This window comes from Pan troglodytes, chromosome 1 (assembly GCF_028858775.2).
Source record: "Pan troglodytes isolate AG18354 chromosome 1, NHGRI_mPanTro3-v2.0_pri, whole genome shotgun sequence".
Classification (NCBI taxonomy): Eukaryota; Metazoa; Chordata; class Mammalia; order Primates; family Hominidae; genus Pan; species Pan troglodytes.
Window position 1 is genome coordinate 73,965,988 of NC_072398.2, and position 16,978 is coordinate 73,982,965.

Sequence of the window (16,978 nt, forward strand, 5' to 3'; positions counted from 1 at the left end):
GCCCGCCTGGAAAGTTGCCTGAAATGCTGGATGGGCCCCAATGCCTGTCACTGGGAAACTACCCAAGACTTACATACAGCCCTGAGGAAGGAGCTCACCCTAAGTAGAATATGGGCTTATGATTGAAATTAAGTTGGCATAGAAACAAAAAGTTGGCCAGGCACGGTGGCTCATGCCTGTAATCCCAGCACTTCGGGAGGCCAAGGCAGGCGGATCACAAGGTCAAGAGTTCGACACCAGCCTGGCCAATATGATGAAATCCTATCTCTACCAAACATACAAAAATTAGCCGGGTGTGGTGGTGGTCGCCTGTCATCCCAGCTACTCGGGAGGCTGAGGCAGGAGAATTGCTTGAACTCGGGAGGCGGAGGTTGCAGTAAGCCAAGATCACGCCACTGCACTCCAGCCTGGGTGACAGAGCAAGACTCTGTCTTAAAAAAAAAAAAAAAGAAAGAAACAAAAAGTTATGTTTCTTACATATTGTTACATATTGAAGTGTGTGGCCTTAGATGCATACCCAGTAGAGAAAGAAGAGAAGGAGAAGGCGAGGGAACAGGTGCTTGTATAGAGGAGAGAGAGAGAGAGAGAGAGAGAGAGAGAGAGAGAGAGAGAGAGAAGGAAAGAAAGAAAAGGAGAGAAGCGAGAGAAAGGAAGAAAGAGAAGAGAGAGAGAGCAGGAGAGAGAAAGAAAGAAAAAAAGAAAAGAAAGAAAGAAAAAGAGAAAAGAAAGAAAGAAAGGAGGGAGGGAGGGAAGGAAGGAAGGAGAGAGAGAAAAGAAGAGAGAAAGGGAGGGAGAGAGAGAGAGAAAGAGAAAGAAAGAAAGAAAGAAAGAGAGAAAAAAAGAAAGAAAGGAGGGAGGGAGGGAGAGAAGGAAGGAAGGAAGGAGAGAGAGAAAAGAAGAGAGAAAGGGAGAGAGAGAGAGAGAGGAAGAAAGAGAAAGAAAGAGGGAGAGAGAGAGAAGGAAGGAAAAGAGAAGAAAGGAAGAGGTGGGGGAGGGAAGAGGGAAAGAGAAGGGATATAGGAAGAGCAGAGCTTTTCTTCTATGTACTTCCTCACCCAAACACTAGAGGGAACGCGTGGGTAAGCAAGTGTGCACTGTAGACCAGGAAAACAGAAGCTCAGCAAAAATACTGGTCAATATCACTGGTCAGAAGGCTCTTTTTTTTTTAACCAAAGAAGATATGAATGGAAATTTCTCTTTTGAAAAAGCATTATCATAGAAGGTTATTTTAATTTAGAACTTCCCAAAAAGACGTCTCCAGGCTATTTTCTACCCAGTAGCATTTCAGCTGAGAGCTGAATTGCAGTATTTTAATAGAAATCAGACAGCTGTTGTTTTGAATTAGGATGTTTTGACAAATTTTGAGTTTCTGTAATATCAACTTGGTTTGATTTTCTAAAGCATAACATCTGGCATGGATTTTATTCTATTCGTCTCACAGAAAAACTGAATTTCCTGATTTCACAATCAAGGCAAAACTGTGGCTATTTTAACATCTTAAGCAATCTCCTGCCACCTCTTTGACTGCCCACCACTCCCTGGTTATGGACTTGAGATGTCTGTCTTAGTTACTTTCACATTTCTATGAAGCAGGAAAATGAGAATCTTTTTATTGCTGTCTTCAAAAATGGAGAAGGTGAACCCAAGAGAAGATAAACAAGGAAGAGGAGAAGAAAGGAATAAGAGAGAAAGGAACAGAGAAAGGAAGGGGAGAAGGAGGTAGGAAGTGGGAAAGAGGGAAGAAGGGAGAACTGGCTACTGGTTGCATCTGGAGAGCAACCCTGCATACTAGGGAGTCCGGGACAGAGAGAGGAGTTTGTTTGTTTGTTTGTTTGTTTGCTTTTGAGATGGAGTCTCGCTCTTTGTTGCCCAGGCTGGAGTGCAATGGCGCAATCTTGGCTCACTGCAACCTCCTCCTCCTGAGTTCAAGCAATTCTCCTGTCTAAGCCTCCCAAGTAGCTGGGATTACAGGCACCTGCCACCACACCCAGCTAATTTTTGTATTTTTAGTAGAGACGGGGTTTCTCCATGTTGGTCAGGCTGGTCTCAAACTCCTGACCTCAGGTGATCTGCCCGCCTCGACCTCCCAAAGGGCTGGGATTACAGGAATGAGCCACCGCACCTGGCCATTTTTGTTTTGTTTTGTTTTGTTTTGTTTTAACACATCTCTATTTAGTTTGAAAATATTTACTATAAGCATATATTACTTTTTAGATTAAAAATGCAAGCTAATTTTAACTAATAAAAATCATAGAGAAATTCAAGCCATCTCTAGGTCCCCTGGCAACACTTGGTGCGCTCAGCCATGGATGGAATGGACAGACCTTGCCCGTACTGCCTGAAGAGGCTCATAGACCTCAGGGTGGGCACAGTGCTCTCTTCCAAGTGCCTCTGGGTTCTGACCTCCGTGATGCTCTGCCAAGATCAGAGGCCCCATCACACACACAAAATACATGCAATTCAGGCACCTTTCATCATCAACTGAGGATGGAATGGAGAAAGATGCATCCCCATTGCCTCCATTCTGGAAGATGGAAACAGAAGAGGCTCCTGCCTCTATCTTCTCCCAACTGCAGCTGAGGCCCAACCATTTTCTCCATAGTAAGTGTGGAGAGTCTGAGCGCTGGGCCGGGTGGAGGGGTGAGGGAGGCCACCTTTGACACCAGCACTCCCTCTATACTCTCTCATCTTATCTGAGCTGTTGTGTCAACTTAATTAGCTCAAAGACGTAAAAAAGGAACCACTTTGAAGAATGTCCTCGGGTAAAGCAACCACCCTCCTGCTCCCCTCCCCAGCCCACTGATGGAGGAAGGTTCTCTCCTGATAAGTGTGAGGTGTTCCCCTGGCCTGGTATCTCTCAGTACCTGTCTGGGCCTTGGTGTCAGCCTTCTTGCTCTCCTGGGCCCCCTTCTGGGCCCACACATGCACCATGTACTCCATGCCTGGTCTCAGGCCCGTCAGGACAGTGCTGCTGTGCTCCTTCCCCACCGGAACCTCCCTGGTCTCTCCGTCGGCAGAGGTGTAGTGCACCATGTACTTGTCAATGGTGGCCTGAACCAGGTCCCAGGAGACAGTGGCCATATTCTCCGTCACCCAGTCAGTCACTAGGTTTTTGGGACTGTCAATTTCTTTTTAAAAAGATTTAGAAAAGGCTGAACTTTAGAACAAAGGAAGACATCGCATCTTACCACCTCATCACCAGGAGCTCTCCATCATGTTATCATTAATAATGGTAGAATTCCACTTAAAACACGAGTCAAAGGCCCCTGGTCTCCATTTCCAAGGAAACAAACCACTGGATATAAAACTAGAAGGAATCAGATCGTCTCCCACTTTTTAATATAAAAAATTTCTGTCCTTGTAATTCTCATCAAAATAACAATAAAACTTCCTGAGCAACAAGATAAGCCACCAAAACTGCTGTGGATATAACCTCTTTTCTGATCTCCCTGGTATCTAGTTATTTTGTTTCACAGAATTTGAGAGCCAAGAAGTCATATCCTCCAACCTTTCTGACTTATAAAAGGGGAGGAGAATGGAGGCCCAGGGAAATGGAAGGTCTAGGCCAAGTTCTTGTTGACATCTTATGTTAAAGCCAAGACTCTTCGCTCTGAATTTTAGGCCTTCCCACCCTCTCAAGGACTTTGCTGCAGATCTGCCCTTTCTCTCCTGTGTCATCAATCTCTTCTTCTCTGTCATCAGTCCCAGACAAGCAAGGTCTAGAATCCCCCATCCTCTCCCGTATCATTCCATTTCTCTGCAACCTTAAACTGACAGATTGTCTCAAGAGAAATGTCTACATACCTTAACTTCACTGCTCACTCTCCAATCAATCCTGTTTGCATCTTTCTATGCCACACAACTAAATCTGCTAGTCTAAGTCACCAACAACATCCGTGTTGCCACATCTAATGCATACTTGCCATTCTCAACTTTACACTGCTTCTGGGTGGCATTTGGCAGAGCTGATCCACTCCTTCCTTCTTGAAACACTCTCAACCCTTGGCTTCCATGACTACATACTCCCTTGATTTTCCTAACTCACTGGCTCTTCTTCAGTCCTTTGTTAGCAACCTTCAAACACTGGAGCACCCAAAGCTCCCTTTCTCTGTTATTTGTTGTGTTTTGTTTTGTTTTGTTTTGTTGATACAGAGTCTTGGTCTTTCACCCAAGCTGGAGAGCAGTGGTGCCATCATAGGTCACTGCAGCCTTGACTTCCCAGGCTCAAGCAATCCTCCCACCTCAGCCTCCGGAGTAGCTGGGAATACAGGTGCATGCCACCACACTCAGCCAATTTTTGTATTTTTTTTTTTGTAAAGACAGGATTTCACCAGGCTGGTCTTGAACTCCTGAGCTCAAGCAATTCACCTACCTCAGCCTCCAAAAGTTCTGGGATTACAGGTGAGAGTCACTGCACCTGTCCCAAAGCTCCCTCTTTTCCTCTCTGTACTTTTCCACCTAGGTGATCTCACTCATGCCCATGGCTTTAAATACCAACTGGATGCTAATCGCTCCACAATATCTATTAATTCTGAGCCCCTGACTAGTTTATACAATTGCATCTCCACCACGGTGCCTGGCCTGTATTAGACACTCAATAAATATTTATGTAATCAATAAATGAATCACTCAATTAACCAAGGAATCGCACAAGTATCTTGAACTTAAATATTTAAAAGTCTTGATGTTTCTCCCCAAACTTTTTATTTCTCAGTCTCCCCTCTCAAGAAATGGTAGTCCAATCTCCCATGTTGCTCAAATAAAAAACACAGGTCATACTTGAGTCCTCATTTTCTTCCTACCCCACATCTATCAACAGGTATTATCATCCATACCTCAAAAATATATTCCAGACATCCCCTCTTCTCTGTCCCTTTTGCCATCATGCTTACCTAGACAATCAGCATTTTGCACCCAGACTTTTCTAGCAGCTTCCCTACGAACCTCCCAACTTCTATCCTTGTCATTTTCTCCATTTATTCTCCTCACTGTGGCCTGGAAAATGTTTTTTAAATGAACACTGCATCATATCACTCTTCTAGTATTAATAAGTATAGCCCATTTTGTCCTCTAAGCACCACATGGTCCTGGCTGATCTGCCCCTGCTCCTCCCGCCTCATCTCAGGCCACTTGCTCTTCCACCCTCTATGCTCCAGCAAAACTGGCCTCTTTTCATTCTCCAACCATCCCAGGTACTATTCCAGCTGGGGGACATCACACATACTCTTCCCTTTGCCAGAAATGGCTAGTTTTTGCCAAAATCCATTCTCCCCCTTCTTCTGTAAGCACACTTACTGTCCAACAGATCTCTCTGCAATGATGAAAGTATTCTATAATCGGCACAGTCCGATACTGTAGCCATTAGTCACATGTGGCTACTGACCATTTGAAATGTGGCTAATCCAAATGAGAAAATATTTTTATTTTATTTTTAATTAATTAAAATTTAGGCTGGGCATGGTGACCCATGCCTGTAATCCCAGCACTTTGGGAAGCCGAGGCAGGAGGATCACTTGAGCCCAGGAGTTCAACATAGTGAGACCCCATCTCTAAAAGAAATAAAAAATTACAGGTTTAGTGGCACGTGCCTATGGTCCCAGCTACTTGGGAAGCTAAGGTGGGAGGATGGCTTGAGCCCGGGAGGTCAAGCCTGCAGTGAACTGTGATCATACCACTGTACTCCAGCCTAGCTAACAGAATGAGACCCTGTCTCTGAAAATAAAATAAAAATAAAAATAATTTTAATAGCTACATGTAGCTAGCAGCTGCTGTGTTGGTCAGGACAGCATAACCAAAGTAAAGCTGGGCACAGGGCCATCCAGCTAAAGACCTCATTTCCTAGCCTTTTTTGCAGTGAGGTCTGTCTGGGACCTGGCAATGGAACATGAGAAGGGCTGATATGTGCAATGTCCCAGTGATGCCCTGACCTTCATCATGCCTCTTCCCACTGGCTACAATGCAGACAGGGTGGTGACCAGGTAAAGGAGGGCAAATTGCTAGGGATGACTAAGCAACAATCACAGAAGAAGCCTGGGTCTCCTGGACGAGGAGCTACCATATCAGCCCTGGACATTCTACAGAGAGGAATACACTCCATTCCTGCTGATGCAACTGTTATTTGAGTGTTTCTGTCTATGTATATCCTATTACTACTCACCCTTCCCATCTGCAAGACATCCTTACCCTGTAATTCTCTATACCTACACCATGTTCATCTCCTTCACAGAATTTAGCATAATTTACGGTTTTAAATGTGTTTTCTTATTTATTGTCTATCTTCACTCTAGGCTTCAAGACAGTAATTTGTTTTGTTCACCACTGTGTTCCCCAGGCCTGGCACTTAGATGATGCTCATTAAAAGTCAGCTGCCTACTGCAAGGAAACAGGGCTCCAGCCACCCAGGTGAATACTTGCTCCTTTCTATCACACAGCGTCTATTCGGTCAAACCTATACAAAATAGCTTGCCATAAAACAGGTTTTTAATCAGCGGTTTTAAGAATTTTATATTGGTTTTACATTATTTTCTATAGCTGAGAGACACAATGATTAAAAACACAGGCTTTGGAAAGAGTTTTAAGACATTCATGGGACCGGGCGCAGTGGCTCATGCCTGTAATCCCAGCACTTTGGGAGGCCATGGTAGGCGGATCACGAGGTCAGGAGATTGAGACCATCCTGGCTAACACGGTGAAACCCCGTCTCTACTAAAAATACAAAAACAAAATTAGCCGGGCATGGTGGCGGGCGCTTGTAATCCCAGCTACTTGGGAGGCTGAGGCAGGAGAATGGCATGAACCCGGGAGGTGGAGCTTGCAGTGAGCCGAGATAGCGCCACTGCACTCCAGCCTGGGCGACAGGGCAAGACTCTGTCTCAAAAAAAAAAAAAAGGCATTCATGGGACTGCTCCTACTGGGTCCATTACTATAGTTTTGTCAGACATGCTTGAACCAGAGCAACTCCATCTTGAATAGGAACTGGGTCAAATAAGGGTGAAACCTACTGGGCTGCATTCCCAGATGGTTAAGGCATTCTAAGTCACAGGATAAGACAGGAGGTCAGCACAAGATACAGGTCATAAAGACCTTACTGATAAAACAGCCTGCAGTAAAGAAGCCGGCCAAGACCCACCAAAACGAAGATGGCAATGAGAGTGACCTCTGGTCATCCTCACTACTACACTCCCACCAGTGCCATGACAGTTTACAAATGCCAAGGCAATGTCAGGAAGTCACCCTATATGGTCTAAAAAGGGGAGGTATGAATAATCCACCTCTTGCTTAGCATATCTTCAAGAAATAACCATAAAAATGGACAACCACAAGCCCTCGGGGCTGCTCTGCCCATGGCTAGTAGCCATTCTTTTATTCCTTTACTTTCCTAATAAACTTGCTTTCACTTTACTCTATGGACTCACCCTGAACTCTTTCTTGCACAAGATCCAAGAACCCTTTCTAAGGGTCTGGATCGGGACGCCTTTCCTGTAACACGTTGTTCTTTCTTTGGGTGAATGAAAGTTTTTTGTTTGTTTGTTTGTTTTTTGTTTTTGTTTTGTTTTGTTTTGTTTTTACAGCAAACTCTCCTAAAACAGTCTGCAGCCCTGAGGTTACAGATGCCAAAAGCAGCTGCATCATCACTCAGCTGCAATAGATCAACCTGCAGCTACTACCCGGGTTTGCTCTTCTCTTCACTTCTATTACCTGTCTGGGCCTTGGTGTCAGCCTTCTTGCTCTCCTGGTTCCCCTTCTGGGCCCACACGTGCACCGTGTACTCCACGCCCGGCCTCAGGCCCGTCAGGACAGTGCTGCTTTGCTCCTTCCCCACTGGAACCTCCCTGGTCTCTCCATTGGCAGATGTGTAGCGCACCACATACCTGTCAATGGTGGCCTGCACCGGGTCCCAGGAGACAGTGGCTGTATTCTCTGTCACCCGGTCAGTGACCAGGTTCTGGGGGCTGTCAATGTCTGAAAAAAAAAATGCTGATCAATATGCACTATGAACAGGTGCCAGAGTGCAGAAACTGGTGGCCATATTGCGTGGGGTGAAACTCTTTCATGTTTTGTGGGGTTTCCGCCTCATATGCTCTTGTTTCATTTTTAGCTGTTTCATGGACATCATCTTCTCCCCCAAGATATACCTGGCTCCTCAAGTAGAAAGCACAATAGATCAGAACCTGAGAATCCAGGCTGTTACCTCTACCAAGTCTTTAGCAAAACAAATCTTTTATTCATCTAGTAAGGGTATATCAAGCCCCAACTCTGTCCATGAAATGTTCTAGACAGTGTGCAGAATCCAGAATTGGAAAAGACATGGTCTCTGCTCACAAGGAACTAACAATTTTGTGTCTCGCATCATGTCAGTAAAGACCTCCCATTTCACACTAGAAGATTCTAAAAGCCACTTCTAAATGTAAGCCCCTGGAGGAAGAGGGCAGCATCCTATTCTCCTGTGTTCCCAGTGCCTAGTAGTGGGCAGGGCACGTGGAAAATGCTCACTATATATTATTAAAGGACTCCGCAAAAAGTAAAACCCTGGTTGAATATTCTCTAGCATATCATAGATTCACTCGTCATGCTGGTTTGCTGATTAAATCACTGTACAAAATATGGTTAGATATCGCTTCCACTAAAATAAGAATATAACTTAGGAGCTATCCTTATCCTCAAAACTCTGGCCAACGTACACTCTGCTATTCCACAAGAGGAATACGCTCCTTTCTTGTTTAAGCAACTGTTATTTGGTTGTTTTGGCCATGTGTATCCTATTACTATTTCCCCTTCCTATCTGAGAAACATCACTACTTCATTATTCTCTATACCTACACCATGTCATCTCCTTCATAGAACTTATCATAATTTCTAGTTATAAATTTGTTTTATAGTTATAATGTGATTCATTTGTCATAAAGCAAATGATATACATCTCCTTGCTATGGCAGATGTGACATCTACGTTCTTAAAGTCAAATTTTCAATATACTATTATTATTAACAAAATTTGATTTTCATTTTCTGTTCCCACTCACAAACTCACTAAGAGACCCTCGATACTGTCTACAGCAAAAGATCCATGCAATCAGAAGAGGAGTTGATGGACATGACCATGTAATCATAGCTTGGAGACTGCCTTGTGGCCCTGACTTGCAAGGAAACTAGTTAAAGGAAAATGAGGGATGGTGTGTGCAATCTGTTATGAAGGGATGCCATCCCACTCTTCCATTAATCATTGACTTCTGCCAATGTCAGAGAAGGAAAACAAAACTTGTCATCCACTGACTTAGCATGAAAGCTCTTATATTCCCAAAGAACAATGCTCCTTACCTGTCTGGGCCTTGGTGTCAGCCTTCTTGCTCTCCTGGACCCCCTTCTGGGCCCACACGTGCACCGTGTACTCCACACCCGGCCTCAGGCCCGTCAGGACAGTGCTACTCTGCTCCTTCCCCACCGGAACCTCCCTGGTCTCTCCGTCCTTGGCAGAGGTGTAGCGCACCACATACCTGTCAATGGTGGCCCGCACCGGGTCCCAGGAGACAGTGGCCATATTCTCTGTCACCCGGTCGGTCACCAGGTTTTGGGGGCTGTCAATGTCTGAAAAAAAAAATTGCTGATCAATAAACACTATTAACAGGTACCAAAGAGTGAGATCTGGGCATTTTACTTGTGGTAAGGCAGTTTCCTGTTCTTATGGTTTCTCCATATCATATGCTGGTTTTCAGTTGTTTCATGGATATAGACCTTATCCCCACAGCTGGATTCTTGGATTTTCAACAAGGCAGCACAGGAGAGTGGTATGAGTACTAAATCCAAAGTCAGAAGAACTGGGTTCTAGTTCCAGCCCAGAGAGGCAGAGCAGAGGTGCAGGTTGGAGCCAGGTTACTAGCAATCTAATCCCAGCTCTGCCATCTGCCAGTTGTGGCTCTGGACAGTTCAGCTGTTCCTGGCTGGGCCTCAGCTTCTTCATCTGTAAAATCTGAGGTTTGGGTTAGATAAACTTTTAAGGTTCATTCAAGCATGAATATTCCATGCATGTAACTAATTTCATAACTTACTAACTTGTTTTTGTGACTTTGGGCAAGTTGCTTTACTTTACTTCTGTATTTGTAACAAGGGGTTGTTAATGATTATTGCACTTATCACTCTGAGTAGCTCTGTAAACCAAGAGAAAAAAATGATATGTAGCAAAGGGGCTTTGAAAATGTTAAAGTATTACAGTGTTTACCACTCTGAAGCCACAGAATATTTACTCTATAATTTAAAATGTAATTAAGGGAAACCTACCTCTCTGCCTCAATTTTCTCCACAAGAAAAAAAAAGGCAGGGAAAAATAATATTAGTACATATTCTACAGAGTTATTGTGAATATTATATGAGCTAATAACATGTCTCCTAGTGTGACATCAGCAAGATGGCCAGTTAGAAATCCCTGACACTCATCTTCTGCACAAAAACAACTAAAAGAATAAACAACGACATTTAAAAAAAATAACTAAAGGAGAGTGCAGAATTATGTCAAAGGAGAAACAGAAACTCTGGTGAGCACAGAAACTCAGGATAGCCACATAGAGAACAGAAGGAAACACTGGGACCCCACCACCCCATTGCCCAGGTAAGAGCAGCTGGAAACCAGGAAGAACTTCTCCCTACAGCAAAACGTAAGCAATAAGATCCCAGTAGCCCCTATCAGCACCTTGTACACCTACCGTCCTCACCACTGGGATCTCCTACAGCTCTCACAGGCACTAAGCCCAGCTGAGGGAGTTGCCTACAGGCACACAACTGTGCTCCCTCAGAAATGGAGCCAACACTGTGCCCCACCCCCTGTGGCCTGCATGGCTATTGTGCTACACCGTCTTGGTGTCTTGGAACTGGAGCTACTGTTGGCATGTGTCTTGCTCTCGGGGTGAGTAGCCATTCACCCCTTCATCCCTAAGGGTAAACTGCTGCTGAGACACCACCACCCAGTGACCTGACATCTCCAAGCGGAGCTGTGAGCAACTGTTACACCTTTCCCCATGGGGCCAAGCAGCAGTGGAACCACTCCACATCCCCCTCCCCTACCCACTCATTCCAGAGCTGAAACTGCACGCTCTTTCCTGGAGAATCATTACTTTGGTAAAACAGCTCCATCCACTTCTGTCACACTAGGCAGCACTCTACTCGTAGGGGCCTGAGCTGAAACTGCACTAGTTTCAGCTCCTCAGGGAAGCTCCTCAGGGAACAATGCTTTTGGCAGAGCCCTATATCCCAGGAAAATGGTGTTGAGGCCATCCAGCATAGTCACATCCCTCAGGACTGAGCTGGAGTGGCACATTGCCCGCTGGGGAATCAGTGCCTCAACCAAGCTGAGCAGCTGCACGTCCTAGGGCTGTGCCGACATAGTACCCTAGGTCCCAGGGAAATACAGCAGTGGTTGGCTAAGACACCCCACCCTACTGGCCAGACAAGTCTAGTATTCTTCTTCCCTAGAGCTGGACTAGGCCCCTTGAGTCTGAGCTCCTGAGACACTCTTCTCGCAGGGAGTAGATTCATTGTTGTGCTGCTCCCTGCCCTGGTACAGCCCAAAAAACAGTGTGCTTGATTATTTTGGGATGCTTGCTGCTGCTGCATCTGGCCTTACAGAGACTGGGATACTGCCAAGTCCCACCATTGTAGAGTCTAGAATCCCCACTACACAACTCCTCACCCCTAGGGATCCAAGTTGCCACTGAGCTCTATTGGTGCAGGTTCCCAAATTACAGCAATTACAGCCATATCCTACACCCTGGTCTCACACTTCCAGAGCACTTCTTCTTCCTCCAAGTTAAACCATGGCTGCACCCTGCCCATCAGGGGTAGAATTACAGTTACAAACTGACCCCCTGAAGCCAAGCTGCTAGGCACTATAGGCATCCTATATCCAGCCCTGACACAGAGATCACTCTGCATCCCAAGACTCAAGTGCCACTATAGGTTCACAAGACCTTGAGCCTAAGTAAGACCTTGCCCCACAGTTGCTTTGAGCACCTGTACTTGAAACCCAGTGTCATGGCAGCTGCTTCTATGCCATGTCAGACCTGACACCAAGAGGGAGACTTTCAGCTAAGCCTTCCCATTATGGGGAAAATAAGAATAGAATAGCCCTTGCCACAATAGCCCTTGCTACCAAGGACATTAACAACCTATAGTGCCACCACCACTACCACAAACTTCTGTAGTCTAGGCCACTGATATGCCCATAGTTATTGCTGATATCAAACACAGCCAAAGAAGCTGCACAAAGACTATACCACTGAACCTACGTGAACCACCCTTCCCAACTGGCACATTAAAATTCAACCGAGGTAAAAGTATTTCTCTAAAAAAGCCACTCTAGAAAGTTTAGAAGAGGCAATTGTTCCACCAGATACACAGACCTCAATGCAAGGACACAAGGAACATGAAGAAAGCAAGAAAATATGACACCACCAAAGGAACATAATAACTCTCTAGAAACAGACCCCAATTAAAAAGAAATTGATACATTGTCAGAAAAGGAATTCAAAATAATGATCTTAAGGAAACAATGAAATTCAAAAAATACAGATAGACAATTTGATGAAATCAGAAAAATAATACATGATATGAATGAGAAATTCAGTGAAGAGATAGATATCAAAAAAGAAACACAGCTAATGAATTCAATGAATGAAATTTAAAAATATAATGAAGAGCTTCCACAGCAGACTTGATCAAGCAGAAAAAAGGATCTCTGAACTTGAAGATAAATTGTTTGACATTACCCAGTGAGAGAAAGAAAAGAAATAAAAACGAAAAAGAGTAAAGAAAGCCTACAAAACCTATGGGATACTATTAAGTGAATAAATATTCATATTATAGGAGTTCCAGAAAGAAAAGAGATGTAAAAAGGTATAGAAAACCTACTTAATGAAATAATAGCTGAAAATGTCTCAAGTCTGGGGAGAGATATGAATATTCAGATCTAGGAAGCTCAAGTCCCTAAATAGATTCAACCCCAAAAAGGTCCTTCCTGAAGTATATTATAGTCAAGTTGTCAATAGTCAAAGACAAACAGAAAATTCTAAAAACAGTAAAAGAAAAGTGTTAGGTCACATATAAGGGAATCCCATTAGACAAACAGCAAAATTCTCAGCAGAAATCTTACAGGCCAGGAGAGAAAGGGATGATATAGCCCAAGCATCTGAAAGGGCGGGGGAAAAAAAGCTGTCAACTGAGAATACCATACCCAGCAAGTCTATTCTTCAGAAATGAGGGAAAAACAAAGTCTTTCAGAGAAAAGGAAAAACTGAGGGAACCCATCACCACTAAACTGGCTCTACAAGAAATGCTCAAGGGAGTCCTACGTTTGGAAGCAAAAAGATGATAATCACAATCATGAGAACATAGAAAAGTATAAACTCACTGGCAGAGCAGATACACAAAGGAGAAAGAAAAGGATCAAGCCTCAGTACTACAAAAACCTACCAAATCACAATAAGAAACAATAATAGAAGAAGAAATTAACAAAGGATATACAAAATAATCTAGAAAACAATTTACAAATGACAGGAATCACTCCCCTCCTATCAATAATAACCTTGAATGTAAATGGATTAAATTCCCCACTTAAAAGATAGACTTGCTGAGGCCAGGCATAGGGCTCATGCCTGTAATCCCAGCACTTTGGGAGGTCGAGGCAGGCAGATCACTTGAAGGTCAGGAGTTTGAGACCAGCCTAGCCAACATGGTGAAACCCTGTCTCTACTAAAAATACAAAAAAAAAAAAAAATTAGCCAGACATGGTGGCACACGCCTATAGTCCCAGCTACTTGGAGGGTTGAGGTGGGAGAATCACTTGAACCTGAGAAGCAGAGGTTGCAGTGAGCCGAGATTACACCACTGCATTCCAGCCTGGACAACAGAGTGAGGCTTTGCCTCAAAAAAAAAAAAAAAGATAGGCCGGCTGAATGGATCTTTAAAAAATGACCCACTTATGTGCTACCTACAAGAATCTTCCTACACCTGTGAAAACACATATAGATGCAAAGTGAAGGGATGGAAAAAATATTCCATGTAAACAGAAACCAAAAGCAAACAGGAGTAGCTATGCTTATATGAGATTAAACAGATTTTTTAAGTCAAAAGTATAAAAAGAGGCAAAGGAGGTTATTATGTAAAGAAAAAGAGATCAATTCAGCAAGAGGATACAAGTGAGATTTATTGCAGGGATGCAAGAATAGTTCAACATACACAAATCAATAAATGTGACACATCACATAAACACAATGAAGAATTAAAAAATACTATCATCTCAATAGATGCAAAAAGCATTTGATAACATTCAACAACGTTTCATGATAAAAACCCTAAACAAGCTAGATATAAAAGAAGCATACCTCAACACGCTAAAGGCCATATAAGACAAACCCATAGCTAACAATACACTGATTGGGGAAAAACTGAAAGCTTTTCTCTAAGAACCAGAACAAGACAAGGATGACCACTCTTACCACTCTTATTCAACATAGTACTGGAAGTCCTAGCCAGAGCAATTAGGCAACAGAAAGGAATAAAGAGCATCCAAATTGAAAAAGAGGAAGCCAAATTGTCCCTGTTTGCAGATAACATGATCTCATATATAGAAAACCCTAAAAAGCTCCACCAAGACACTCTTAGAACTGATAAATTCAATAAAGTTTCACGATACAAAATTACCATATAAAAATCAGTAGTGTTTCTATATACCAGCAATGAACTAGCAAAAAAAAAAAAAAAATCAAGGAAGCAATCCCTTTTACAATAGCTACTTTTAAAAACACACCCATAAATAAATTTAACCAAAGAGGTGAAAGATCGCTGCAAGGAAAAACTATAAAACACTGATGAAAGAAATTGAAGATGTCACAAAAAAATGGAAATATATCCTATGTTTATGAATGGGAAGAATATTGTAAAAAAATTGTACTCCCAAAAGCAATCTATAGATTCAATGCAATCTGTATCAAAATATCAATGACATTCTTTAGAAAAACAATTCTTTTTTTTTTTTTTTTTTTTTTTGAGACAGAGTCTCGCTCTGTTTCCCAGGCTGGAGTGCAGTGGCATGATCTCAGCTCACTGCGACCTCCATCTCCTGGGTTCAAGTGATTCTCCTGCCTCAGCCTCCCCAGTAGCTGGGATTACAGGCGTGCACCATCATGCCCAGCTAATTATTTTTGCTTTTGTTTTGAGACGGAGTTTCACTCTTGTTGCCCAGGCTGGATTGCAATGGTGTGATCTTGGCTCACTGCAACCTCTGCCTCCCAGGTTCAAGCGATTCTCTTGCCTCAGCCTCCCAAGTAACTGGGATTACAGGCACCTCCCACCACATTCAGCTAATTTTTGTATTTATAGTAGAGACGGGGTTTCACCGTGTTGGCCAGGCTGGTCTCGAACTTCTGTCCTCAGGTGATTCACCCGCCTTGGCCTCCCAAAGTACTGGGATTACAGGCGTGAGCTACTGCACCCAGCCCTTTTTTTTTTTCTTGTATTTTTAATAGAAACAGGGTTTCACCATGTTGGCCAGGCTGGTCTTGAACTCCTGACCTCAAATGATCCACCCGCCTTGACCTCCCAAAGTGCTGGGATTGCAGGCATGAGCCACTGCACCCAGCCTAGAAAAAACAATTCTAAAATTCATATGGAACCACAGAAGACCCCAAATAGCCAAAGAAATCCTGAGCAAAAATAACAAAGCTGGAGGCATCACATGAGCTGACTCTAATATGTACTACAAAGCTATAGTAACCAAAACAGCTTGGTCCTGGCATAAAAACAGACACATAGGCACAATGGAACAGAATAGAGAACCCAGAAATAAATCCACATATTTACAGCCAACTGATTTTTGACAAGTAACCAAGAACATTCAGTGGGGAAAGAACAGGCTCTTCAATAAATAGTTCTAGGAAAATTGAATATCCATATGCAGAAGAATAAAACTAGACCTCTATTTCTCACCTTATTCAAAAAGTAAATTAAAGTGGATTAAAGAATTAAATGTAAGACCCGAAACTATGAAACTACAGAAGAAAACATTGGTGAAACACTTTAGAACATTGGTCTAGGCAGATATTTTGGGTAAGACTGCAAAAGCACAGGCAACAAAAGCAAAAATAGACAAATGGAAATACATTAAGCTGAAAAGCTTTTGCACAGCAAAGGAAATAATCGACAGAATGCAGAGACAACCTACATAATGGGAGAAACCATTTGCAAGCTGTCTATGTGATAAAGTATTAATAAACAGAATACATAAGGAGTTCAAACTCAATAGCAAAATAATAATAACAATCATCATCTTATTTTTAAATGGGCAAATGATCTAAATAGACATTTCTCAAAAGAAGACATACAAATGACCAACAAACATTTACGAAAAAATGTTCAACATCACTAATCATCAGGGAAATGCAAATCAAAATCACATTGAGATATCATCTCATCCCTGTTAAAACTACTATTATCAAAAAGACAAACAATAACAGGTACTGGTGAGGATGTGGAGAAAGGGGAATACTAGTTCACTGCTGGTGGGAATGGCAATTAGTACAGCCACTATGAGTAAAAGCATGGAGTTTCCTCAAAAAACTAAAAATAGATGTACCATATGATCCAGCAACCTCACTGCTGAGTATACATCCAAAAAAAAGGAAATCAGTATATCAAAGAGATAGCTGCATGCCCTTGTTTACTGCAGCACTATTCATAATAACCAAAATACTGAATTAACCTAACTGTCCACTAGTGGATGGATAAGGAAATTTTGATATATATATATGTATGTGTATATATATATTATATATATATATATATATACACATATACATACACAACAGAATACTATTCAGCCATAAAAAGGAATAAAATCCTTTCCTTTGCAGCAACACAGATCAAACTGGAGGTTATTATGTTAAGTGAAATAAGCCAGGCACAGAAACACAAACATTGCATGTTCTTACTCATAT

General features: G+C 42.8%; 1 protein-coding gene across 1 annotated transcript in view; it reads right to left on the reverse strand.

Moving 5' to 3' along the window:
• The window catches only part of TNN (tenascin N), an 80,206-nt gene that overhangs the window by 21,538 nt on the left and 41,690 nt on the right, over positions 1-16,978 (reverse strand). The window contains exons 10-12 of the mRNA XM_016932986.4: positions 9,318-9,584; positions 7,699-7,962; positions 2,865-3,128 (exon numbers count right to left, since the gene is read on the reverse strand). Of these exons, the coding sequence (XP_016788475.2) occupies positions 2,865-3,128; positions 7,699-7,962; positions 9,318-9,584 (795 nt within the window). The remainder of the gene's footprint in view (positions 1-2,864; positions 3,129-7,698; positions 7,963-9,317; positions 9,585-16,978) is intronic.